At 49.8% G+C, this 24,295-nt stretch overlaps 7 protein-coding genes across 7 annotated transcripts; 3 read left to right on the top strand and 4 right to left on the bottom strand.

The window, feature by feature from the left end:
* Positions 1-11,934: 11,934 nt before the first annotated feature.
* Positions 11,935-14,322, top strand: ACHE_10921A (uncharacterized protein; the record flags this gene model as incomplete). The annotated part of the gene is made up of 1 exon (XM_043284642.1): positions 11,935-14,322. One exon carries the CDS (start codon positions 11,935-11,937, stop codon positions 14,320-14,322), a length of 2,388 nt encoding a protein of 795 aa, XP_043132041.1.
* A 923-nt stretch (positions 14,323-15,245) lies between these two features.
* Positions 15,246-15,620, bottom strand: ACHE_10920S (uncharacterized protein; the record flags this gene model as incomplete). The annotated part of the gene is made up of 2 exons (XM_043284631.1): positions 15,246-15,333; positions 15,415-15,620. 2 exons carry the CDS (start codon positions 15,618-15,620, stop codon positions 15,246-15,248), a joined length of 294 nt encoding a protein of 97 aa, XP_043132040.1.
* Positions 15,621-16,630: 1,010 nt separating this feature from the next.
* ACHE_10919S (splicing factor 3B subunit 5 family protein) lies at positions 16,631-16,942 on the bottom strand (the record flags this gene model as incomplete). The annotated part of the gene is made up of 2 exons (XM_043284619.1): positions 16,631-16,642; positions 16,700-16,942. 2 exons carry the CDS (start codon positions 16,940-16,942, stop codon positions 16,631-16,633), a joined length of 255 nt encoding a protein of 84 aa, XP_043132039.1.
* Positions 16,943-17,123: 181 nt separating this feature from the next.
* ACHE_10918A (tRNA-specific adenosine deaminase) lies at positions 17,124-18,711 on the top strand (the record flags this gene model as incomplete). The annotated part of the gene is made up of 3 exons (XM_043284608.1): positions 17,124-17,265; positions 17,327-17,369; positions 17,424-18,711. The coding sequence occupies 3 exons, from the start codon at positions 17,124-17,126 to the stop codon at positions 18,709-18,711; spliced, it is 1,473 nt and encodes a 490-aa protein (XP_043132038.1).
* Positions 18,712-18,870: 159 nt separating this feature from the next.
* Positions 18,871-20,465, bottom strand: erg24B (c-14 sterol reductase; the record flags this gene model as incomplete). The annotated part of the gene is made up of 3 exons (XM_043284597.1): positions 18,871-19,979; positions 20,027-20,331; positions 20,389-20,465. The coding sequence occupies 3 exons, from the start codon at positions 20,463-20,465 to the stop codon at positions 18,871-18,873; spliced, it is 1,491 nt and encodes a 496-aa protein (XP_043132037.1).
* A 308-nt stretch (positions 20,466-20,773) lies between these two features.
* On the top strand, positions 20,774-22,280 carry MRL1 (putative vacuolar sorting receptor (Mrl1); the record flags this gene model as incomplete). The annotated part of the gene is made up of 4 exons (XM_043284586.1): positions 20,774-21,144; positions 21,202-21,489; positions 21,543-21,669; positions 22,089-22,280. The coding sequence occupies 4 exons, from the start codon at positions 20,774-20,776 to the stop codon at positions 22,278-22,280; spliced, it is 978 nt and encodes a 325-aa protein (XP_043132036.1).
* A 166-nt stretch (positions 22,281-22,446) lies between these two features.
* Positions 22,447-24,115, bottom strand: ACHE_10915S (putative aquaglyceroporin; the record flags this gene model as incomplete). Its single annotated transcript, XM_043284575.1, has 4 exons — positions 22,447-22,765; positions 22,827-23,365; positions 23,421-23,603; positions 23,663-24,115. The coding sequence occupies 4 exons, from the start codon at positions 24,113-24,115 to the stop codon at positions 22,447-22,449; spliced, it is 1,494 nt and encodes a 497-aa protein (XP_043132035.1).
* Positions 24,116-24,295: the final 180 nt, after the last annotated feature.

Genomic DNA, 24,295 nt, shown 5'->3' with positions numbered 1-24,295 from the left:
TTGATCAAAAACGCGCTGCTGCCAGTCTGCGTGCTTCCAGGCTGGACAACCGCCACCCAATTCTCAGACGTTCACTTCGAACACAAACCTCCCTACTAAATACACGCCTAACCCGCAATCACCTGCCGTGGCTGGAGGGAACAGAACAGACAGACCCTCTGATCTATCCCCCTTGGCAGACAAAGAACCTCAACACGTTCCAAAATATCTGCTCCATCCGAGAAAAAGCTTGTGCAGACTTTCAGTACTGGGCAGACTCATGCCCCCCACTCTCCATGTTCCTCTTCACAGACGGCAGCCGCTTGAGCAGCTCATACACTGCAGCTGGCGCTGGTTGGTTTGGATACTGGGGCATATGGAAGAAAGAGTCTGTCTGCGGCCACCTCTCTCTCCCACAGCACGAGGTTTTTGATGCAGAGGCAACTGCAGCAACTGAGGGGCTGAAGGCTGCTCTCAACAGCACCCAGGCACCCTTTACTCGGAACCTATATGTCCTCCTTGACAACCAGGAAGTAGCACGACAGCTGCAGGGCTTCCCCAGGGGCTCCAGTCAGAACACCATCCTGGCCTTCCAAGAAGCCGCAAACGCCTGGCCCAATCGGTCTCCCCGATGCACGGCGATCCCACCTGGAAAGGTGCATGTCTGCTGGATCCCTGGACATGCAGGCATTGGAGGGAACGAAGTTGCGGACGAGCAAGCAAAAAGAGGAGCTAGATCTACCCCACAGATCACTCCCCCTCCTGCAAGATACGCCTGGGCCTGCCGAACAATGAAGGAGGAGTTCTGGCGACGATTTCAGTCATATTGGACTGAAAACGCACCACAGCAATACCAGGATCTCTCTATTAGCCTGGTCAAACAACCCCACGAACTATCCCTCCCTAGGGGCACCCTCGGCCGACTTCTAGCCGCCCGGACAGGCCATGGAGACTTTGCCGAATACCATGAGCGTTTTGGACACGAAGATGCCAAGTTAGAATGCTCATGCGGGAACTTAAAGACCCCCCACCACTTCTTCTACTGCAGAAAGGGCCACAAGGCGTCCCCACACCCATGGGGAAACCAGCAGGTAGATGAGATCCTGCGCACGAAGTCAGGAACAAGAGACTTCCATAAATGGCTGCAAAGATCTCACTTCTACCACACAGTATGCCCAGCGCACTAAACCCCACACTTTGAAAACTTTTCACCCTCCTCTCCTACCCCTCCTTCCTTCGTCCCCTTTCCTCCACAGAATGCATATTGCCGCTTTGCGGCCCAAGAATCTTAGGCAAGCTCCTGTCTGGGAGCTTCTGCCAGCATGTATGATAGAATTAGTTTAGCTACTAGATAGGCGAGGCCGCTTCGCCCGTCGTATATTCCGTTCCGGGATCTCTGTGGGCACGTGATTTGACGCACGTGTTAGTACCCATCGGGTCACGTGTCTGACCGCCCTCGCTTTCTGCCCGGTAGTCATATAGCTAGCCAAGCCGATAGACCATCGGTCCAATCAACTACTCTGGCACACTAAAAACACGTCCCACCTCCGACGTTAAATAGCAACTACTACTACTACTACATTCAGCAACTACTACTACTACTACATTCACCATCATTAGCCGACTCGACTCCTCGTGATGGCACCTGTCACTCGTCTCTCAGCCAGAGACCGCACCCTAGGCACTCCCCAACAATGGGATAACAGCCTGATCTATGGCACTGCCAAACGGGCGGGAATCCGCAAACGACTGAAACCAGATAAGCCAGATAAACAGACAACCCCAGTAGAGAGCACCCCAGATGAACAGGTTACAACTCTGCCAACCTCAGTGTCACCAGACATGGACATGGATATGGACATGGATTCGATAGATAATCCACCACCAGCTCTCCCAGAGCCCCGGAGTCCGGATGGGCAGCTGGACCATGAACTGACAAGACATGTCAGTAATATCCTACAAGCCCGGGCTACGAGTGAAAAGCAAGAAGACGAGGACATACTGGAGATTCTATCCCTACTAGATGAGAAGATCTCCTCCATGAAACAAAAAGAACAGCCTAGAGCTTTCTCCTTCGGCAAGGCTCTGCATACATTTGTGCAGAGTTTTTTCACCCAATCAACTGCCAAGGTACAAGACCAAGGCCCCACAGTCAATCAAGCCCCAGCTAGCCGCCCCCAGACATACGCAGCCGCCATTGAGTCCAAATCAGACAGCAAGACCCCAAGGAAATCTTATACCACGCCCCCTAAGCTAGGAAGACCTCTCCGCCTTTTCCTCCGGCTCCCAACTGATCACCCTGCCCGGCAGGCCAGCCCGTATGCAGTACTACAGAAGCTGCGGAACGATCTGGGCCCAACAGCTACCAACACCATAAAAGAGATTCAACATGTTCCCACAGGGCTTGCAATTGGGCCTAGGGACAGCCATAGTGGACAGATCCTGCTCGACAAAAAGGAGGAAATACAGCAGACAATCCAGGGCTCGAACGCAGAGTCAGAACAGAAGTGGGCCATCTTTGTGATTCCAGGAGCTACTAAACAGTATATGGGCTATGATGGCTCGGTAGTTGCAGTGTCAGAGCAAGCAGCAAAAGAGGAATTCAAACTGCAGACTGGCACCTCACCCCTTAAGCTACACTGGTCCAGAAAGAGCCATATATCTAACACAGATAACACAGCAACAATTGTTCTGGCAGTTCCAGAGACTGCGGCCTCAAGAATCCCACATTGGATCCATTTCTTTGGCAAGAACCTCCGCATAGTACGCAAAAACATAAACCCCAGAATCCAACAATGCACCCGCTGCTGGGACTTTCACAGCCCCAGGACATGCACTCGACGACCTAAATGCCGACTGTGTGGGGATAAAGACCACACTGAAGAGAACCATGAGGCCCCCACACCTCACAAGAACGCCCAGCAATGTGCAAACTGCTTAGGTCCAGCTCCAGCAGATCACAAGAACTGCCCTGTACGTCCCAGCATCAAGCAGGGCATTTTGGTCCGGGTACCCAAGACTCAAATAGCAGCCATTCGGCGAATTGAATCTGGCCGGCAGCAAGTCCCGCCACCCAAAATCACAAAGGATAGCAACTGGACTAATCAAACAAATATGAACCCCACCTCTGAAGACAAAGACCCAGAAGGAGGCTCCAGTCCCATACCACCCCAATGAGATATGACAAAACACTTCCACAGCTGCGGATCATCCAGGTCAATGTGGCCCGGAGTCCCTCCCCTCATGAAGCCGCTCTCCAACTTGCTTTTGAACAAGACTATCATGTCATTCTTATCCAAGAGCCATGGATCTCTGCTTTCCGCACACGACGCCTCTCTAAACACCATTCTGCCTTCAATCTATTCACACCAATAGAAGACTGGGCATGCAAACCACGGACCCTCACCTATATCCGCAAACACCCACAGCTCAAAGCAGAGCTTGTGCCATATGGCCCCCAACCCAGCCGGGACTTGACAGCAGTCCAGGTGGGTTCAGGAGACCAACAAGTGACACTAATGAATCTGTATAATGCTCCCCCTGGCTCTGTAGAGGCAGGGGAGGGGCTGAAACACCTCCTAAGCCAGCCCCTCCCTACCAGGCCCTGTTTGGTTGCAGGGGATTTCAATCTCCACCATTCATCCTGGCAGACCAATACAATCAACTCAGCAGGAGCAGAGCATTTCCTGCAATGGGTAGATCATCAGGGGATGACCCTGATGCTTGAGCCAAACACCCCAACACATGATAACAACACCATCGACCTCATTTGGGCCAATAGGCCTCTGGTCTGCCTAGGAACACACACAGAGCCAGCACCAGGGTTCCCAGTCCTAGCAGACCACATAGCTCTGTCCTCAACTGTCCATTGGCACCCTACCAACAACACAAAGCCTGTGCCGCCCCTCCGAATGGCCACTATGCAGGAAGACATCTTTCATTCAGTCATCCACAAGGAAGTAACAGCTTTGGACAAACCACCACCAGCACAGCTAGACCTCACACCTGAAGCTCTAGACCACTACACTTCTGCAATCACACAAGCAATCACAAATGCCCTGGAAGCATCCACAAAAAGAGCCCATGCTCACCCATCAGGACATAGATGGTGGAATAAGGACTGTCAGGACACAGTAGTGGCACTTCGAAGAGTCTCACGAGACCCATACAGCCCCCCAACTGAAAGGAAAACAGCACAACAAAATTTCCGCCGCACAGTACGCCAAGCAAAACGCCAATACTGGAAAACACAACTGGACAGCTTCACTGACAGCCAGGATGTTTTCAGAGCAATCAAGTGGAATAGGACAGTGGGATCCTTCCCAATCCCACCTCTCAAGAATGGAGAAACAGTCCACACCACTTCTGACGCCAAAGCAGAGCTCCTGGTAAAAACCCTCCTCCAGAAGGCTGCCTGTACAAATGACATCCCCTTGGACAACAGTGATAATCTGGAGGCAACCCTTCCCTTTCCAACCATCACATCTGGTGAAGCATACCAAGCTATTTTCCAAGCCAAGAGCAGCACACCTGGGCAAGATGAGATATCCAATGCGGTCCTGAAGAAAGCCTGGCCTGCTCTCGGCCCCCACATTTCAGCTCTGTACAAACATTGTGCTGCAACTGGATGGCACCCAACTCCCTTCCGGCAAGCCCTGTTGGTAGCCCTTCCCAAGCCAGGGAAGAAGGACTACAGTAGCCCACGCTCATACAGACTAATTGCTCTCCTCTCTACCTTGGGGAAAGGACTGGAACGCCTTATTGCCCGGAGACTAGCTTGGACAGCCATCAAACACAAGGTGCTTCACCCCCAACAATTTGGGGCTCTCCCCTGCCGTTCAGCTACCGACTTGGCGGCAGCTTTGGTGCATGATATTGAAGAATCTTGGGCCCGGGGCCTCAGTGCCTCCATACTAACTCTGGATTTGAAAGGCGCATTTGACGCGGTCCTTTCAGGCAGGCTGAACCACCGACTCCGCAGCCAAGGATGGCCTACCACAGTGCTCCGCTGGGTGTCAAGCTTCACCCAAGACCGAACAGCAGCTATACAGTTGGATGGGCATCAGAGCCCAACCTTTGCAGTCCCAGCAGGCTTGCCTCAGGGCTCCCCAGTCTCACCAATTCTGTTCATGCTGTACATTGAACCTGTCTTCAAGATGGGTCCAACAATCGCCTGCAGAGGTCGTTTTGGATATGCAGATGACATCTGCCAACTAGTTGTCAGCAAGTCCCTAGAAGAAAACACCACCAGGTGTAATAGGCCGAAGCCTTACTATCTAGTATATAGATATGTACAAAAAGAACTCGTTGAAGGAAGGAAGAATCGTTAGTATGGCGGGCAATGAATTTGGACGTGTCCTCGTGATCAGGTGACCAGAGGTCACCTGACTTCGAGGTGGTTCTGCGGATAGCCTCAATCGAGAATCATTCATGATTCGAGGTGCCTTTCGGGCCTAGCCCGTTACACCAGGCTACAAAACATCACAACAGACCTGTTAGAATGGGGCCAAAGAGAGGGTCTCACCTTTGACCTGGCCAAAACAGAACTCCAACACTTTGCCAAGGGATGGAAAAGGAACAATCCCACCTGTTCAATCCAAACCCCTGAAGGCACAGTGGAGATTAAACCTCCTCAACTCAATGAGGCCACACGATGGTTGGGTATCTGGTTTGACCGGAAACTCAAATTCAGAATACACACCCAGACACTGGCGGCCAAGGCAAAACTGGCTGCTAATGGCATACAAGCCCTGGCCAACACTGTACGAGGAGTTAAAGCTCCCCTACTGCGGCAAGCAACAATTGCCTGTGTGGTCTCAGTCCTGTGTTATGGGGCTGAGGCATGGTGGCCAGGGCGGAGAAGATTAAGACAGGACCTCTCAGGCAGACAGAAACTCATCTCCAATGGGGTGGGCGCCCAGGTAGCCTGTCTGGATCAGGTACTCCGCAATGCGCTCCTAGGGACCCTCCCAGTTTACAGGACCACCCGAACAGCTGTACTACACCGGGAGTCAGCTGTCCCGCCCATGGAACTACTCCTTGACCAAAGACGGCGGAACTTGGCCATCAGAATCCACCAACTAGACACCCAACACCCCCTGCACCTCCGGGTCACACACCAACCAAACCGGTATATTAGTACCCGCCTACTCCGGGCTGCTGACCCAAAAAACTTCCACTCCATTGAGCAAGTGGACCCGCTGCTGACAAGCCCCTGGGACTCAGACCTCGAGCCCAAAGAGCAACCAACCTCTACCCCAAAGGCACAGGCCAGGGAGGAGTTTCAAAGATGGCTTGATTTCATCCCACCACTGTCAATGGTTGTCTATACAGATGGGTCCAAAGGAAAAGAAGGCACGGCTGCAGGAGCTGGTTGGGCAGGCTATTGGGGAACCAGCAAGACCAAGATCTTCAGTGGACATGCAAAGCTTCCCAATCATGAGGTCTTTGATGCAGAGGCTAGAGCAGCCCTGCTAGGCCTACAGGCAGCCCTTAAGGATCCCAAAACCCAACACTCCACAAACATATATATCTGTCTGGACAATCAGGAAGCAGTACAACAACTCCAGGGTCAACCCAAAGGATCGAGTCAATCGATTTTCATGAACTTTCAAGAAGCTGCCCGGACATGGCCACAACACCCCAAAGCACCTGGCATACAATCAGGCACAGTGCAGGTGAAGTGGGTCCCTGGACACTCAGGCATTGAAGGAAATGAAGAAGCAGATAAGGAGGCCAAGAAGGGTTGCCAAGCTTCTCTGGAGCTCCCTCCCCCACCAGCCTCACTAGCAGCCGCCAAGCGGGCAGCTCAGAGGGAGCACTGGCAATGCTTTGCACAATTCTGGGCAGAAAAAGCCTCCAAACGCTACAAGGACCTCGGTATAGGCATAGAGAAGCGACCACCAGAGCTCCAGCTTCCCCGAGCAACTCTGGGCCGCCTCCTTGCTGCCAGGAGCGGTCATGGCGACTTTGCAGAGTACCATGAGCGCTTCAAACATGATGATGCTTTGCTGACATGCTCATGCGGCCGCAGAAAAGAGCCCTCCCACTTCTATTTTTGCCGCGAAGGTCGCAAAGCAGAAGCACACCCATGGGGCCAACAACCAGTATCAGACATCCTTACCAAAAAGACAGGATTCACTGCATACGCAGACTGGCTGAGGAAATCACAGTTTTACACAGCCATCTGTAAACGCTATTAGGATGCTAAACACATCAATCTGGGGACTCATAGGCTTACCTCTGACTCCCCCCCCCCTCCTCCTCCATCCCTCCCCCCTCCTTTCAGGTGTTTCTCTCTAACCCCATTTTCCCTTTTTGTTCATCTCCCCCTTTCCTGTTTCCTCCCACCTCGGTTTCCTTTCCAAGAAAACCCCAAGACGCGCAGTTTACTGTTTAACAGTTTGAAAATCCCAAGCAGCCCCCCGCGCGGGGGGCTACCTGTATTTAGATGATAGATGGTAGTTTAGCTAGAAGAAAGGCAGTTCTGATCTGCCCGTCGTATGTCCCGCACCGGGACCAGGGCTTCTCCGCTTCCGAGGCTCCCAAGGAGTTGTGGAGGCATGGAAAGACCCGACCCTCGACGTTAAATAGAGACACACACACACACTACTACTACATTCAAGCAGCCCCCCGCGCGGGGGGCTACCTGTATTTAGATGATAGATGGTAGTTTAGCTAGAAGAAAGGCAGTTCTGATCTGCCCGTCGTATGTCCCGCACCGGGACCAGGGCTTTTCCGCTTCCGAGGCTCCCAAGGAGTTGCGGAGGCATGGAAAGACCCGACCCTCGACGTTAAATAGAGACACACACACACACACACACACACTACTACTACTACATGGAAGGCAATATCGGTCACCACTGTATTTAAGGTCACATAATGGTCATGCAAAATATAGAGTTCTATTTTAGGATACGGAGGATCTCCTGCCATACTATATTTAGACTAGCGTGTTTCAAATTGGGGTCTGGGAAACAAGTCGCGAGTGTACAAAGGGTAAACTGTTTTTGACTCCGGCTGTATGTGGTGTTTCCCATTCTTAATCATAACAGAAACTTGTGTTAGAAGAACCATGAAGCTGCTCCCTTGTCTTGAACAGATCTTCTTTCCTTCCCTGTTGTGAAATATGATCTCTTCACATTTAAAATATAAAATGCGCTCGTAATTCGTGTGCGATATAAGATTATTGGATGAAGAATACAGTTGTCAAAATAACTTGAGTTGACAGGAAGTTCCTTGAACCGGTCACACTGTTAGGTATTAGTAGATTTTCGGCAGCAATCTCGTGAGATTTGTACAGACCAAGACCTTTGCAGATGAATCTACAGTCATATCAGAAATTCTCTGTGCGTCGTGACTCCTGTTTAAGTCTCACTCTGAAGGGAGGTGGTTAACGTAGACTGTAAGTGAAGAGAAAAGGTGCTTAGTATCCCAGCAGTTTTCAAGTTCTCTATGCCAATGCCTGACTCGATTTCGGAACACTCGCGACATTAGTGGAGGGGTAAGACATTCGGGTCAAAGTCTTTTTTACCCAATTTGTGGCTGCAAAACGCCGCGCCCTGACTCGCCATACATACTTATTAATAATGCTGCGCCTCTTCACGAGTACACAGGTCACAGGTCATGTGCCCCTTGAAAAAGGTCACACGCCCGGCGGGTCTTGGCGACCACAGGCTCACCTGTGACCTGTCCTACTCCTACTACTACTCCTACTACTCCGACTCCCTGATTCCCGATACTGAGCTATCCGCTCGTTTCAAAGCTATACAACTCCCTTCTGTTCCCGAGCACTGGCAGTTACCCAGATGAATACAAACACCCCCGGGCATTTCCCACTGGTGATGCCTGTGAAAGAAGATACTTTTGCGCTCATATAGTGTCAGAAAATCCTGGCTTTTACATGAATTCCATTCTTTGGCTCTTTTTCGGCGCCACAGTGAGGGTACTATTTTATACTGGTTAGGTGAACGCCTGAAATATGTGTCATTTTATACATATACTGTAGACATTAAACCCATACCTGTATCATTATAGATTTCCTGTATCATATAAACTGCGCACCATCTTATTATTTCAAGCATATAACTACCGTATTTTTGGTATTAACTTTTCGCATTATAAGAATACTGTGTCATGAGTGCAGCTAGGATAATGGAACATTCAAATCATGGATTCTATGTAGCGCACGTTCTTAGAAGTGGTTCAACAGCAAATGTTCAGACTTCAAAAATGATCAAATGTTGGTCATAATTCGGGATGAGTTATTTTGGAAAGCTGTCAACCAATCAACAATCTTTTTGAGGGTCTCCAGTACATTAGGTGGGGTATATCCAAAACTGGAAAGGATAAACCATGCTGTTCAACAGGACGTGAGCAAAATGAGTGTTGAACATCTAGAGAAGATTTCAATGCAGTCTGGCCTATTAGATAGTTGGATAAACAGAAAATGAGGCATACAATGCTATAGGATTACACTCATGAATTGCCCAATAAATTATCCCCCAGGCAAGACATTCGTTTTAAAAATTTGTCATATTTTTTCAACGTACCTCCTAGTTACTCTTTTCGAATAGGAGCATAGGCTATCAAAAGAACATCCCTAATAAAAAGAGATGTCCATGAGATTTGGAAATAGCTTTTCTAACACAGGGGAGTGGAGCCGATTACAGAGGGTATACATTCTGAACAGTTGCCTTTTTCTGTCTTAAGCAGAAGGCCGCAGAATTTGTAAATCTTCAAGTGATCTTATCATATTGATTTTTAGTATTCAGAAAAATGTTAGAAATTTCAGGGGTTCTTTTCTTTGTTTCTATTTCTGGCTAGCTGATTGGACAGGAATACTAAAAGGTTGACAGTAATACATATGTTCAACTGTTCAACTTCCTCGCTTTTCTCGCTGTAATTGGGTTCAACTTCTCGGATTTGCTGCTGTATCAAGTATGTTCTATTCATGTTACTACAGTAATTTACTGTGCATTACCTGTATTGTTAATACTAATGTAATATAACGCACTGCCATACTGTGGCTGGTCTGTATCTATGTACGTAATAAAACAGGTCTATTTCAGATCCTTACACGACATGTGCACAGAAGTACAGTATTTGTACTGCTTGGTATTTTCTGGATACCTGCCAGCTCCTCTAAGCTAATGCGAACATGGCTAGAGCGTCACTCAGGGTGGGCTGAGGCAGGCTATGGCCATCGTTGCCCCGGCCCAGCGGGATTTTGGGGCGGGTTCGGGGCGGGTTTCCAGGTCGTCCGGTGACACTCTAAACATGGCTTCAGTTTTAGGGCATTGCTTCTGCTGTCATGGAGCACGAGCGCCCATGCTCTTGACATCTACTATGGTTTTCATAGACAAACATCTCCTTAAGAAACCTCAAACTGACCTGAATCCTCTTTAGCTGGTACTACAGTCAAGTGATGGACTCCCCTTTCCACTCCACAGCAGTATGTCTGTTTATCCAGCCAGTCGTTCTTCTCCATTATTCCTATCATTCCTTCTATATAGACTGATGATGAATTCTACGAACGTAGGCCTCCTAGCATTTCTTATTTTATTCAGTATCATATTTTACGTATGCATCAAGAGTTCAAGACTAAAGATCAGTGATTTCATTATAAGGCTCATTATGACGACTCAATACTTCAGCGCTGCCTTCGTGGCTGATATAAACAAACGCTCTGTCCGCGCAAAAAAGAAAGCACTATAAAACCCCTTCATTACCTAAATAGATTTCCTCTTCTCTTTTCTTCTCCGGATTCGATATTCTCGTCGATGGTTGTAATAGCCTAGATAGGAATATTGATTCATTATTATCCACTATTCTAAGCCCGTGATACTACTGCGTGTCGAGAATTGTCAGGTTGTAACCCTATGCCAAAGACATAGAGATCAAAAACAACTAACATCATCAGCTGTCTGACACTTTAAATAGAATTTGATAAATGGAAAACTATGATAGTGCCCTTTCCATCTAGGACATAGCATTATATATCTCCTTACCTATGAGGATAGGCGGGAGGCGGGGAGGATCAGAAAATGAGAGGTCAGCCACGACTTGGAAAGAATTCAGACCTCTTGAAGACCTTGGTGTAGACTTTTGTCTTTTTCTTTATGGCTATTCGCCAATCCCCATATTTTCATTATTGTACAACTCTCCTGGATACATGCATTAGGTTTAACTTCTGTAGTCACTACCGCTCCTCTTATCCCATGAACAAATTATGCATGCATATATGCATGGCTCATTTTGTGACTCAGAGAAGTCCTAAATGCCTCTTGTGGAGCAATGAGCCCTCGAATACACTGTCATCACTCTTTATTATGGTGTGGTTATTCAGCAATATGTACATATATCATACATGGCACAAGGCTATAATGTTTCATGAGGCTGAATAGTACAATTTGCACTGGTTTAACTTCACAGGGCAGTGATAGGCAGTAATCATTACTTGTAAAGTGGGTCACAGTTGTAAAACATAGACATTTTGCTATTCTATGGCATCACTAAATCAAAGCGGTCGGTCTTGTGAGGTAAGAACGCAGGCTTGGCTTTGCACGTTTTATTTGGCTCCCTTGCCAGGGTGCAGTGATCCTAGCCTGAGCAATCCCGAGTTGCTCCGGGATCACTCCAGGATCACTCCGGCGCGGTTCCCTGAGCGCTCCGGGCACGCCTCACCTTGCTCCGGGTACGCTCCGGGCGGCTCAGGGAGCCAAAAGCGGCGAGAAGTCGGACCGAAAACGGAAAGGGCAAGTGTCGAAATTTCCGCAGAAATGTATTACATTAGTACATATTCCTATTCTTACAAGACAGATCTCTCCAGGCATCCACTTTCGAAGATCACCCGAGATAATCCACGGGCCACCAACATCCAACAACCAACACCCCAGAACCACGAGACAACACAAGAACAATACCAGAACCAGAACCTAGAAGGGAAACATACCAATGTCCCTCCACGAAGCCCTCCACGCCCTCGGCCCAACAACATGGGACGAAATCCCCAAATCCCAACCCGACCTCCGCGCCTACCTCTCCACCCTCGCCCAACAAGCCCGTACCATCATCGCTTCCGTTCCTGAACCTCCCCCCTCCTCACACGACGATGACGAGCACCGCCACAAGAAAGAGAAAGAACTCAAACACGGACATACATACACCGTAACGCCGTCATCCACACGCCTCGGCACCTCGGACCCGGAGATGTTGTCGCTGCAGAGGCAATGGGGGAAACCGCTTAAGCCGGGGAATTCGCGGGACAACCCACACGAAATACCGCTATATAAGCTGCATGCAGGCGATGGAAAAGCGACGTGGTTCGGGAGGAGGAGTGTGCATGACGGAATGCCGTTTGAGCGGTGGAGGGGCAAGTTATCGTCTGAGCTGGAGGAAACGCTACGGTTGAATGAGGGCAGGTTGGAGAATGGGCTTGCGCCAGATAAGGTTGTCAGGGGGTTAGGGGCTGCGAAGAAGGTTGAGAGTGTTGATGTGACGGATCAAGGGGAAGAGGGGAAGGTGATTGGGGGTATTAGGGTGTATGATATCTGTGCACATTTCCCGAAGCCCACGACAGCGAGGGATTTCGTGCAGGTAAATGTTTCTTGGGAGGAGGGTGTTGAGACGCCTGAGAATGGCGATGGAGGGACGAGACGATGTCGGAGTTGGTTGTCGATTTCGAAGCCGTGCTCGCATCCGGAGTTGCCGCCGCAGGATGGGTATATTCGGGGGCAGTATGATTCGTTGGAGTTTATTAGGGAGATTCCGCCTGTGGCGGCGGAGGATAGGAAGGGTATGACTGCGAGTGATCCGAACCTTGTCCAGCATGAGGGTATTTCAGAGTCGTCGAAGGACGGCAAAAAGGATAAGAAGGGGAGAAAGAGGGGGAAGACGGATACTGCTTCGGAGGGAAAGCATGATGATAAGGGTGAGCATGATGCTGATGGCATTGTTGAAAAGGACGAAGCGAACCCATACCCCGTTGAATGGATCATGGTTACCAGAAGTGACCCCGGGGGAAGCATCCCCCGCTGGGTGATCGAAAAAGGAACACCAAAGAGCATCTGGGGCGATACAGTCAAGTTTATAGACTGGGCTAGTCGGGATGACGAGGAGGATGGTGGTAAACCATCCAGCCTGCGCAGCAGCAGCGCCAAGCCGTCAGGCATGAACAAAGATCTCAACGACGAAGACGAAGACGAAAATGAAGAAGACGAGATCCACGAACAAGAACAGCGAAACGGCCTCATCGCCAACTTTGCCTACTTGCTTAATGCAGGACTAGAACGCTACGCACCACAAGCAATTCTCGACTACGTACCCTACCAGCGCAGATCCTCACTCAGCTCTGATTCGAGTGGTTCCGAAGAGTTCGACGATGCGTTGTCTACGGCAAGCACGCGGTCTAGCTTGAAACAGAGGAGTAGCTCGAAGGCTCGTGGGGAGACGGAATCTCAGAAAGAGGGCTCAGACATCAGCCATTCCAACATCGCACCCGTTGATCTGATGCAGATGGATAAGAAAGCCGGGAAGCTGAATTCGCACGAGAAACATCTTGCTAAACTTGCGCAAAAAAAACGCGATATTCAGGCGAAGTTGGAGGCTGTACGGACGGAGATTGAAGCCTTAAAGTTGGACGCTAGTGCCAGCGCTGGTGCTTCTGGCGACGAAAAAGAAAAAGAAACAGATAAAGAAAAGGAAAAGAGGGAGAAGAAAGAGAGGAAAGAAAAGGAGAAGCAGGAGAAGCAAGAGAGAGAAAGGGAGAAGAAAGAAGAAAAGGAGAGGGAAAAGAGAGAAAAGCAAGAAAAGCGCAAGAGCAAAAAGGCTCCAGAAGAACCTTCCGTCCCCGAAACACAACTCCAATCCCGACCCGACAGCACACCGGCCCCCGACTCCGACTCCAAGAGCACAGCCACAAGCAACCACCAACCCCCTTCCTCCGAAGACCTCCCCCGGCCCAGAGAAAAACAAGAACGCCCCAAACACAACCGCACAGTATCAACAGCATCCCACCGTTCCGCCGCGCAAATCCACAAAGCAGCCTCGGGCCTCTTCGCCCAAGAATCCAAACTCCTCAAACAACTCGGCAAGATCGAGCAGGACCAGCTCAAGGAGGCTTCGAAGGTCGAAGCACGGCAGAAAAAACAGGCTGAGAGGGAGGAGAAGAGTAGGTCGCGGATGGAGATGGATGGAATGAAGAAAGAAGTTGATGAGTTGAAGAAGGAGGTTGAGAAGCTTAGGAATGAGAGGCAGCAGTATGTGGATTTGGTGGCGAGTTTGCAGGGGGAGAATCAGAGGTTGGGGGGACAAGGTGGGCAGGTTGAGGGTCAGGCGGGTTGAATTCTCAGAGGCTGAGAGATTAGGTGTATATTTGGATGTATGATTGCGTACGATATCATGTATTTGGATTGATATTGTACAGCTTTGTTTGATAATAAAATGCCCTGGACACTGTCCGCAATTTTAGAAGCCCTACGCATGATAATTCCGTTGCAGTACGACACTACGACTTGGATACTTCGTAGCTATATGCCAATTCTCTCCGGCTGCTACACCATACATGGCCTCTGACGTAGTTGCTATTCATTTTGTATATTAGAACTCAGTCATTATGGATGATCTCATGTTTCTCTGGTTAAAAATTAGACAAATGTTAAGAAAGTTGGCATTTTCTATTTATTTTATTTTTAGGAAAACCCACTCAGAGGATCGCCGGCCATAGTCTGCTTCAGCAGAACGCCGAGCCCCATAAGCGCGGAGATTGTCAATGCTTAACATCCATTAGAAAAGTCAGTCTTGCAGTATGAAAACAGATAGAAAGAGACAAATGGCAGAGAATATATGAGGGGAGAAGCATACTTTCTCATTTGAGAATCCTCCGAAGATGATTTCAAAAGATTTCTTAAAGCACAATCTGTGATTCCCAATGCAACGTGTCATATGAGATTCCTAAAAAACAGTAAATTAGACACTAAGGCCTAGATTATATAGCAAGATGTATGGCATCATACCATTGGGCCTTACTTCTTCCCCGCGTCATCAAACAACCCTTTGACAACCAGCCACATTTCGAGCATCGTGAGCTAAGAATATCTATTGGCTAAGATTCCCGACAACAGAGAAGAGGAAAAGAGGATAGATGGGCCTCATAGTGGCAACCGCAAGGAAGTTTCTCTGGGCCGCCTTCAGTGTCTTGGATGGGGACCTTTGGCATGCGCTAAAACAAAGAATTAGGGCTCAGTATCATTATTTTTCAGAGGAACTTACCGCGTTTTGTAGCCGGCATGAATAGCGTTGTGGGAGATCTTGATAGCCTCCCTGTCATGCTCACGGCTGCCAAAGAAGCGAGTCCTATAAATAATGAGAAATAAGTTGCCGTTTATCATTTATTCCAAGATGCCAGTACATACCGTAAAGCCTCAATGATGCCACCCTCTTGTGCTTACTTGGATGGGCGCCCAGAACAACCACCGCTTCTCGTAGTTTCCCTGTTTGGCCCGGGTTTCTGGTCCCAGATCCTCGGATTCCTCGCTGCGAGAACCTGGGCCAGGCAGCTCGCTGCCATCACCATCATGGGAAGCCTGACCGCCCGGGCGGAACTGGCTGTTCGCAGCCTCGTTGCCATTGCCCGTATTCATGCAGTATGATTAGGGCCACGAGCCCCTGTTGTGTTAGTCTCATCAATATGCGAAGAGAACCGCTTCAATATCGTAGTAAGTTTCCATTTCTGGGCTCAAATCAAGCCACCGATCTTTTGTGTATGCTACTAATGTACTTGCATGTCGTAGGATCTGGTAAAGGTATGGTATCCGAGATGGGAATGAAGCCTACAATTAGCTAATGCGACGGTTCTGATGCTCTGAAGGTTACTGTTCTTCGAGTGACGGCATGGATCACGATTCAAGAGCGCAAATTGGAACAACCGTAGTAGGTGCCATATCGTCTTAATATCTTCTTCTTCTCCTTGTGTGTCTAAGAAGACGAAGAGAATGAGTGGCAGCTGTCATTAAAAGATCTTTATCTTGTGAAAATTGGAAAATGGTAAGTCGTAGACCAATCGATGTCGGCTGGTTTTAATTAAAGCGGCATATAACTTATCTTCACGATCTCGTGTAAAATGCGCAGATCTGAGCGTTCAAAACAACTTGGCTCTACGTTAGACATGTGACAGTTTGGTCCAGGTGTAAGATAACGACATTCGGGGGTTGTATGGATGCTATTGAGATGAATGAGAAGATGAGAGTGCAGGCCGCAAAAGTAGGAAGCTGAGAAAAACCCATCTGATGATGCTTCTTTTAAACGAATATTTATTACGTTACGATCGAGAGATATCCACTGGTACAGTAACAGACAGTTATCTGGACATAGTCACCACACTCCCATACATTATAGCATCCCTTCCCCCAGTCCCGTACATCCCCAGGCGCGACGATGACGCGGGGGATACTGCTGAAGAATATACATGCTAAAAACCAGATATTCCTCCACCCGCGTAGGCTCTCGTCGTACGGCTATTCAGGAGATATGGCGATTATGATTCGCAACCGGGCCATAGATGACCAGCGTTGTCGCAAACGAGTACTCAGGATATCACCGTAACACGCGATGTCAAACTCGAGCCAAACGAAGCATCACACACTAATCCGACTTATTCCTGCGTCTATAAAACCCCATTAGCCCCAATTCCACCCATCCCATCCCAAAGACAGAAACCTACCTCAGGCGGATTCCCAGCCCCCCTAACCATCTTTTCAATCATCTGTGCGCGCACCTTCTCCTTCGACTCACCCATACCCACAGCCATATATGACAGCAGCGGCGGGTGCCCGATATACGACGCGTAGCTGTCGCGGACGATGTTTGAGGTCCAGTCGTACTTGGTGGTGTCGGCGTGGCCGGTGCCGACGTAGCGGGCCTGCATGGCCTCCAGGTTTTGCATCGTACGGAGTTTGTCGGCCATTTTATCGTTTTTTATTGGTTTGTTATAGGAATAGATAGGTTTGGTTGTTAAAGTATTCGTTCGGTGGTGTTGGTTGGTTTGCGATAAGGATGTGGTTCTGGAACAAAGTTGGATATCACGTGATTTACATAAGAAATCTTTAACGATCGCAGCCTCTTCCACATCTATACATTCAAGTAATATGGATTCAGAGACATTACCATCTCGAATAGCAAAGCTAGTCCATGAGCATTTCGATGCTCTCCCCGCGCGCAGCAAACCAACTATCCACCCGGATGGATCGCGAGAATGGATCCCGATGACCGGAATAGTCATCGTAAAAGGTAACCATACTTTGCATATCAATTCGACTCACAGGACCTAACTGATCAAGAGACTGAATAGGAGAAAACACGCTATCAGAAAGATTACTCTGTGTGGCCGTCACGTACGTCCAAACCCATCCTCCCAGTGCCATGAAAATATATTAACACACTCCCAGAACCGGCGCAAAATGCCTATCCGCATCTCAAATCCCTCAATGCAGAGGCTTAGTCCTCCATGACTGCCACGCGGAGATACTAGCTATCCGCGCATTCAACTACTGGCTTCTAAACGAATCCCGCGGTGTGTTGGCTCAACAGCCATCGCCATACGTCCGTAATCGCCAACACAGCGATAGTGAAAATGGCGATTGGCCACCCCTAGAACTCCACCCCGACATCAAAATCTACATGTACTGCACCTGCGCCCCCTGCGGCGACGCAAGCATGGAACTCTGCATGGCGGCACAGGAGGATCCCACGCCGTGGGAACTTCCACCACCGGCACCAGCACCAGCAACTACACCAGCATCAACCAATGCAGACAAAGACGATACCACCAAGGAGGCATCACTCATCGGTCGCGCCCACTTCCAACTCCTAGGCGTTGTCCGCCGCAAGCCCGCGCGCATGGACGCAGAGTCTACACGCAGCAAATCGTGTTCTGATAAATTGGCGCTGAGGCAGGTATCCTCGTTACTGTCCTGTGAGACAAGTTTGCTTGTTGCGCCGACGGCAAATGTCTACCTCGCTGGTGTGATTTGCCCCGAGGAAGAGATTAGTCGGGTTGCATGCGAGAGGGCGTTTGGGGGCGATGGAAGGATGAAGGCGCTTAATGGACGGGCGTGGCCGGAGACCAATACTATCGACCAGGATGATGGCGACCAGAGACATGGATACCGTTTCCATCCTTTCAAGATTCTCTCAATTCCCAGTGGCCAAATAGACACACTCTACCCATTTCGGAAACCATCCCCATGTCCGTCAGACGATAAGCCAAGTAAACCAAAAACAAAACCAGGAAATGTATCAGCTATCTGGACAATCGCACCATCGCACGCTTCCACCTTACCGGATCATAACCCCAAATCGCTACCGAAATTGTGCGGGTCGAATACGGGGCTGTATGAGACGTTGATTAATGGTGTGAAGCAGGGGAATCGGGCGTCGGCGCCGTTGGCAAGGGGGGCGAGTGCGTTGTCGAGAGCGAGGTTGTGGCAGTTGGTTAAGGATGTTATCGAGCAGAGTCGCGGTCTGGAAGGCAATAAGTGGGAGACTGTGCTTAAGGCGTCTACTTATGATGAGCTCAAGAGTGTATCGGAAGAAATGGAGGGCTTGGCGAAGGTACGAGGACACGTTATTCAAGACGCCAGGAAGGTGTTGAAAGGATGGGTGCCGAATTCGGGAGACGAGGAATGGGGATTAGATGTCTTGATTGATCCCAAGAAGCAGAAGCGTTCGCATTAAGATACAAAGATTACAAATTAATATTAACGACGAAGATTAAACCAAGTATTAATAGCACAATAATTTTTTGTCTCCTGGGCAGACAGCCGAACTGTAGATCAGTAGACAAGAACCGAAGACCCTATCCAATATTTCAATATTAATGCACCACCACCACGACTAGTAAATACCCGGGATGATCCGGCTGCGAACCAACGACGTGTACCGATCCCAGTCAGCTCCATACTTCTTCTTGCACTTTTCCTCATCACGCATTTCACGGTGAACAAGCAAGATGCCAAAGTAAAGCATGTAAAAGTAAGTAAAAACCATACCCCACCCACGAGCCTCAGGGGTCTGCACTGCCTGCTTCTGCACAACACCAGTAGCCGGATTCACACTCTGCACCATGACGAAACCCGCAACACCAGTGGGCAGGCAGTAAGCCCATGACATAGTCCAGTCACCCAGGTAGTTAATGTGGCGCGCAAGACCCCACCAGCCGGAAATCATGAGCTTGGAGCCGCTCTTGGTCTCGATGTACTTGAGGTTCTTGCAACGGGGGTCGTTGGGGTTGGTGCGGAAACGGTTCTTTTGGTTGTTGGCGCCGCGGAAGATCGAGTAGCCAATTGCGGTGACGCCGAGGACCATTGCGAGACCTTGAAGGCCAAGTTCGAAGGGGAACATGGCGAGGTAGCGGGTTTGGAAGTTGTAGATAAAGGGCACCCAGACAAGGTCACCGAAGGAAAGCATGAAGCCGAAGCCGTCCATGATGACGTCCATGGTGGTCAAAAGTGCAGGTTCCATGTAGAGACCATCCAAGACGTAGAATGCCTGGAAGACGGTGACGAGGACGATCGAGTCTGTGATGTAACCGTATTCCCGGTACTGACGAGCGATGTTGGAGAGGTTCAGGATAATCCATCCCAGCAGACCGGGTCTCATCTCATTCCAGACCTTGATATCGATAGTCCGCGAGCTTTCGCTGACGAACGGGATAGGCAACCGCACACGAGGGTTCAGTTCGCGTCCGATGAAGAAGTCGTACAGGACGTTGCCGGTGTGTCCGCCGGGGGCCAATTGTCGGAGTTCGGCGTTCTTCTCGCCTGGTGAGGGGACGGTGAAACTCATGACATAGACAAAGACCGCGATCACAGTACAGATCAACAGATTGGCCGTAATGACCTGCAGGTAGTTGTCCCACAGGAAAGTCCAGACCACGAACTCCGCACCGTATAGGTATGTGCCAACACCACAGCCCGAGAGAATCAAAACGGCGGAGAGGAATGCTGTATCGCGTTAGAGATAAACCAACCGTAATTCAAAGAGGCCATACCATTGAACTTATACTTGTGTCTTCCTCCGCAAGCCAACTCCGTGCCCTCCACCTCATGTCCGGGCAGGAACACGTACAAGAGAAGGCTCAGCAAATAATAGCTGAGCACTCCTAGAGTGACCCGTGTATCATAAAAAGCGGCGATTCCTCCTTCCGGCCAGCCAATTTCTTGTTTCAACGCATCGACGGTCAGGGAGGGCGGGTGAAGCAGCGACGGTGCAGGACAACCGGAGACATCGTTACAGAAGAACGTGAAGCCGTAGATCAGAACGGGAAGACCGAAGATAATTCCAAAAGCTCCAAATCTATCAGGATCTCAATGTTAGCTTATATACCTCAAGCTCTCGATCAAGGACACGTACGGTCCACCGAATTCATAGCCGCGCTTCTCAGGAACGGGCTGAATGGGAATTCCGGATTTGGATTCCTTGGATGGCATTTTGAAATGAATTACCGGGAGACGGTAGAATATGCTCTCCGGGTAGAACTGTGGTGCTGTGAGAGAGAGGGAGAGGAAGCTGGGAGTGACGACCGATGATTTAAATCTCGCGGGCTCCGGCTGAAGCTTCTCCGCAATCGTACGTCTTTGGGCATTCTTTCAACTCTCACACTCTCTGTCTCGTCTGATTCTTCCATTTCGGACACAGGGATTAATAATCTCATCTATATTGCTTCTCATTCATCTCTTGAGTACTTACTGATTGACAGATCGATTGTCTCTGTCGTGTCGCGGTGATCCGGATCGCCATGAAGCTATCAACCAGCTCGCTCATCCAGAGCGCCCTTCTCTTAGCAGCATCTTATATCCCAGTCACTGCAGCCTCGGACTCCTCAGAATCCCTCGCCCCCTGCGTTGCACGCTCTCCAACCACCGGCTTGTACTACGATCTGAGCGCGATCTCGTTAACCCCGCCCGAGTCGAAAGATGGGGAGAAGACATACAAGGGAGGGCCGGAGGAGAGCTGGCATGCGCGAGGTCATGACTATCCGTCCAATTTCACCATAAATATCTGTGCGCCGGTGATTGAGGAGCTCGAGGATGTGGTGAGGGTTGAGAAGGCGCGGTGGAAGAATGTTAGTGCTTATTATGAGTTGGATGGGGAGGTTTATTCCATTGGGTGTGTATCCATTGTTTAACTACAATTAAGAATAGAGACACTGATGAACAATTGCAGACAACAAGCATCCGATCCCTTCTTTCGCGGCCGCAAGCTCGTCCTTAATTACACCAATGGTTCGCCCTGCTCCAGCGACTCCTCAGACGATGATACCCGAACCAAGTCCACCATCATGTCCTTCCTCTGCGATCGCGATGCCCACGCCTCTCAAACGGCCATATCATACGTCGGAACAATGGACGAGTGCACATACTTCTTCGAAGTCCGGAGCTCAGTTGCATGTGGAGGCATGGCCCCAGGTCCGGATGGCCAGGGTCTAGGACCTGCGGGTGTGTTTGGCGTTATGTGAGTGAACATTACACACATTCCCCTCGCTTTTAGAAAGCTGACATGTATAGTGCCCTCATCGCGGTCGCAGCATATCTGCTTGGAGGCTGTGCCTACCAACGAACCGTCATGCACCAGCGCGGCTGGAGACAGTGCCCCAATTACAGTCTCTGGGCCGGAATGGTGGACTTCATCAAAGTAAGTATCCTGGTGTTGATACCATTTCGGAAATCGTTCTCGTCCAGACGTCGCGGTCGAGGCTCTTTTCAGGAGTATGGCAATGCAAAGTTACCGGTTTCGAGGGTGGATTAGACATTGGATATCTTGTCTTGGCTGGTCTAAGCTGGATATATAAAAGGAAGCTAGACCTGTGTTGATCATGGGTGTTTCGTGACTTTCTTGGAAACTGCAACCAGAAACTGTTGTACTTTGCATAGCGACTATGTCTGTATAGGCCGTCAATAACCACGTCTGGACATTAGACTGTCCCCCCACCCCTCCTATTTACTTTCTTTATTCTTTAATATAACAGTTACTGTCACTGTTTGATTATGGAACCGAAACGCCATCTCTTGAATTAAGAATTAAGCTAACGACACTTTTCTCTAAAATCACAGGACATGGCCATCATTCTCTTCTCATCCTTAGGCAATATCTTCCGCCTCAAACGATCTTCCAGTGGCTATGACCGGATGAACGGCGGCGCAGCCGATACTCGTCGCGGCAGTTTCATCAATCGCGGAGACCGGAATGATGTGGACGCTGAGAATCGATTGATCGATCAGTTGGACGAAGAGTGGGAGGATTAAAACGACACATCACTGAGTGTGTTTGGTTGGACCTAGGGTAGGAAATCTGTTGACCGTCCATTTCAATTTTGGATGGACCCGCGTGTATCTGGATATCCATTGTTTTCAATAAAATGGAATGAAATGAATGAATATCAGCATCATCATCATCACGACAAAGCCAAAATCAGCGATGCTCATCTTCCCCAAGCGCAGCTTCAATATCCGCAGTCTCATGCCTCTTCCGCCCCAGCAGCTTGCTTTTCAGCTTCGTCTTCTTAACAGTAAAAGCGCGCCTCCGCCGTATGGGCGGGTAATTCACGGGGCTTTCACCACCCGTGAAAATGAACAGATCGTATATGAACGCGCCAAAGAGCGCACCCGCGATATCAGCGACCCAGGAACCCCAGACCCACCACGCGTGCTGCTGCGTGAACAGTCTCCCCCCGTAGCCGGCCATCAGCGCGAAGAGGCGCGGGCCGAAGTCTCGGGCTGGATTAAAGCATCTTTGCCTGTTAGTATATCACGTTCAAATCGGAGAAGGGTTGGCGGAAGGGAAAGACGTACCCTCCGGTATTATACCCCAACGCAACACACAGAATCATAATCAGCAACCCGACCAAAAACGCCTGCATACCCGCTCCCGGCGGCGCATTGGTATGATCACCCAGCGCGAGAATCGTGCAAACGAGGATCCCCGTCCCCACAAACTCATTGAAAAAAGCCGCCGCAGGGTGCACCCACTGCTTCGGCATGGTGTAAAACACACTATCCATGATATGCGCGGGCGTTTGCTGGTTCACGCTCGCGATGTGCAAGATGGAATTATAGTAGATACCGTACTCGATGCCGCCCGAAGCTAGCGCAGCGAGAATCTGCGCGAATACATATTGAACACACAAGCGGACGGGAAATCCTCGGAAGACGGAGAGCGCGACGCTGATTGCTGGATTGAGGTGACCTCCGGAAATACCACCGGCGACGTAGATGCCGACCATGAAGCCGAAGCCCCAGGCCCAGGATTGGGATTCGAAGGTGCCGGCTTGTTCTTGGGAGGTTACGCGGGAGAGAGAGGCGCAAAGGCCGATTAGAAGGGCGATAGTTGCCTACGTTGTTATTAGGTTAGTGTGTTGTTGTAGTGATTCTTGTAGTTGGACTTACTCCAAGTAATTCACCCAAGAACTCGCGAAATATGTTGCGGATGCGACCCCAGGTATTGAAAAAGTCACCGTGTTGCGGTTTCGAGACTTTATGCGCTGGGTCTTCTCCCTTGCCCTCTTTCCCAAATTCCGCATCATGTTTCTCGGGCGATGCAGCGGTTTCCTGTGCTTCTTCCGGTGTTCCCTGTTCAACATTAGTCTCTTCCGTACCATTCCCAGTGATATTGATAGAATGGGACATACAGTCTGCGTCGCAACAACCTGCCCCCCCTTATCCCCCCTAATCCTCATTCCCGGCCTAACAACCCTGGGAAACGACTGCGCCAAACTCCACAGCGGCTCATCATGCAATTTATCATAGTTCGGGTCATTCTGTAAGTACTCCGGCGAGACATAGACGCCCTGCGCATTATTGTACGGGCCCGCAAGCGAGAAGTCGGGATTTGTACCCGTTGCATCGTCCTTCTCGTGATCTTCCCCTGTTACAGCGGGAGTCTCTGATCCTAGAGTGTCGTGGCCGGAATCACGGTTCACATTGTTGCCGTTGCCAGTGGCATTGTGGCCTTGGGATTGGTTGTTGAGGCTATGCTCATTGTCGGTAGATGGCTTGCCACTTCTAGGACCGGTGGAAGGGTCTTCCGGGCTTCTTGGTCCGCTTCCGCGGGAGAGCGTGGTTTGTTCTAAGGTTGAGGCCATCGAAATGGTTAGACAACGCTAGCACAAGCAACAACGGAAAACGACAACGAACAGGTAAAAAAAAAAAAATCAAAAGCAGACGCAGACGCAAAAGCGCGAACTGCTTTATGTATGTCTTCGTGAGTCCATTGAGGTCTGGTGGCGCCGATGGAAGACCTTGAAATGCTACTTCCAAAGCCA

The sequence above is a fragment of the Aspergillus chevalieri genome, chromosome 1 (assembly GCF_016861735.1).
Source record: "Aspergillus chevalieri M1 DNA, chromosome 1, nearly complete sequence".
In the NCBI taxonomy this organism is placed as follows: Eukaryota; Fungi; Ascomycota; class Eurotiomycetes; order Eurotiales; family Aspergillaceae; genus Aspergillus; species Aspergillus chevalieri.
This window is presented reverse-complemented; position numbering and strand designations above follow the sequence as displayed.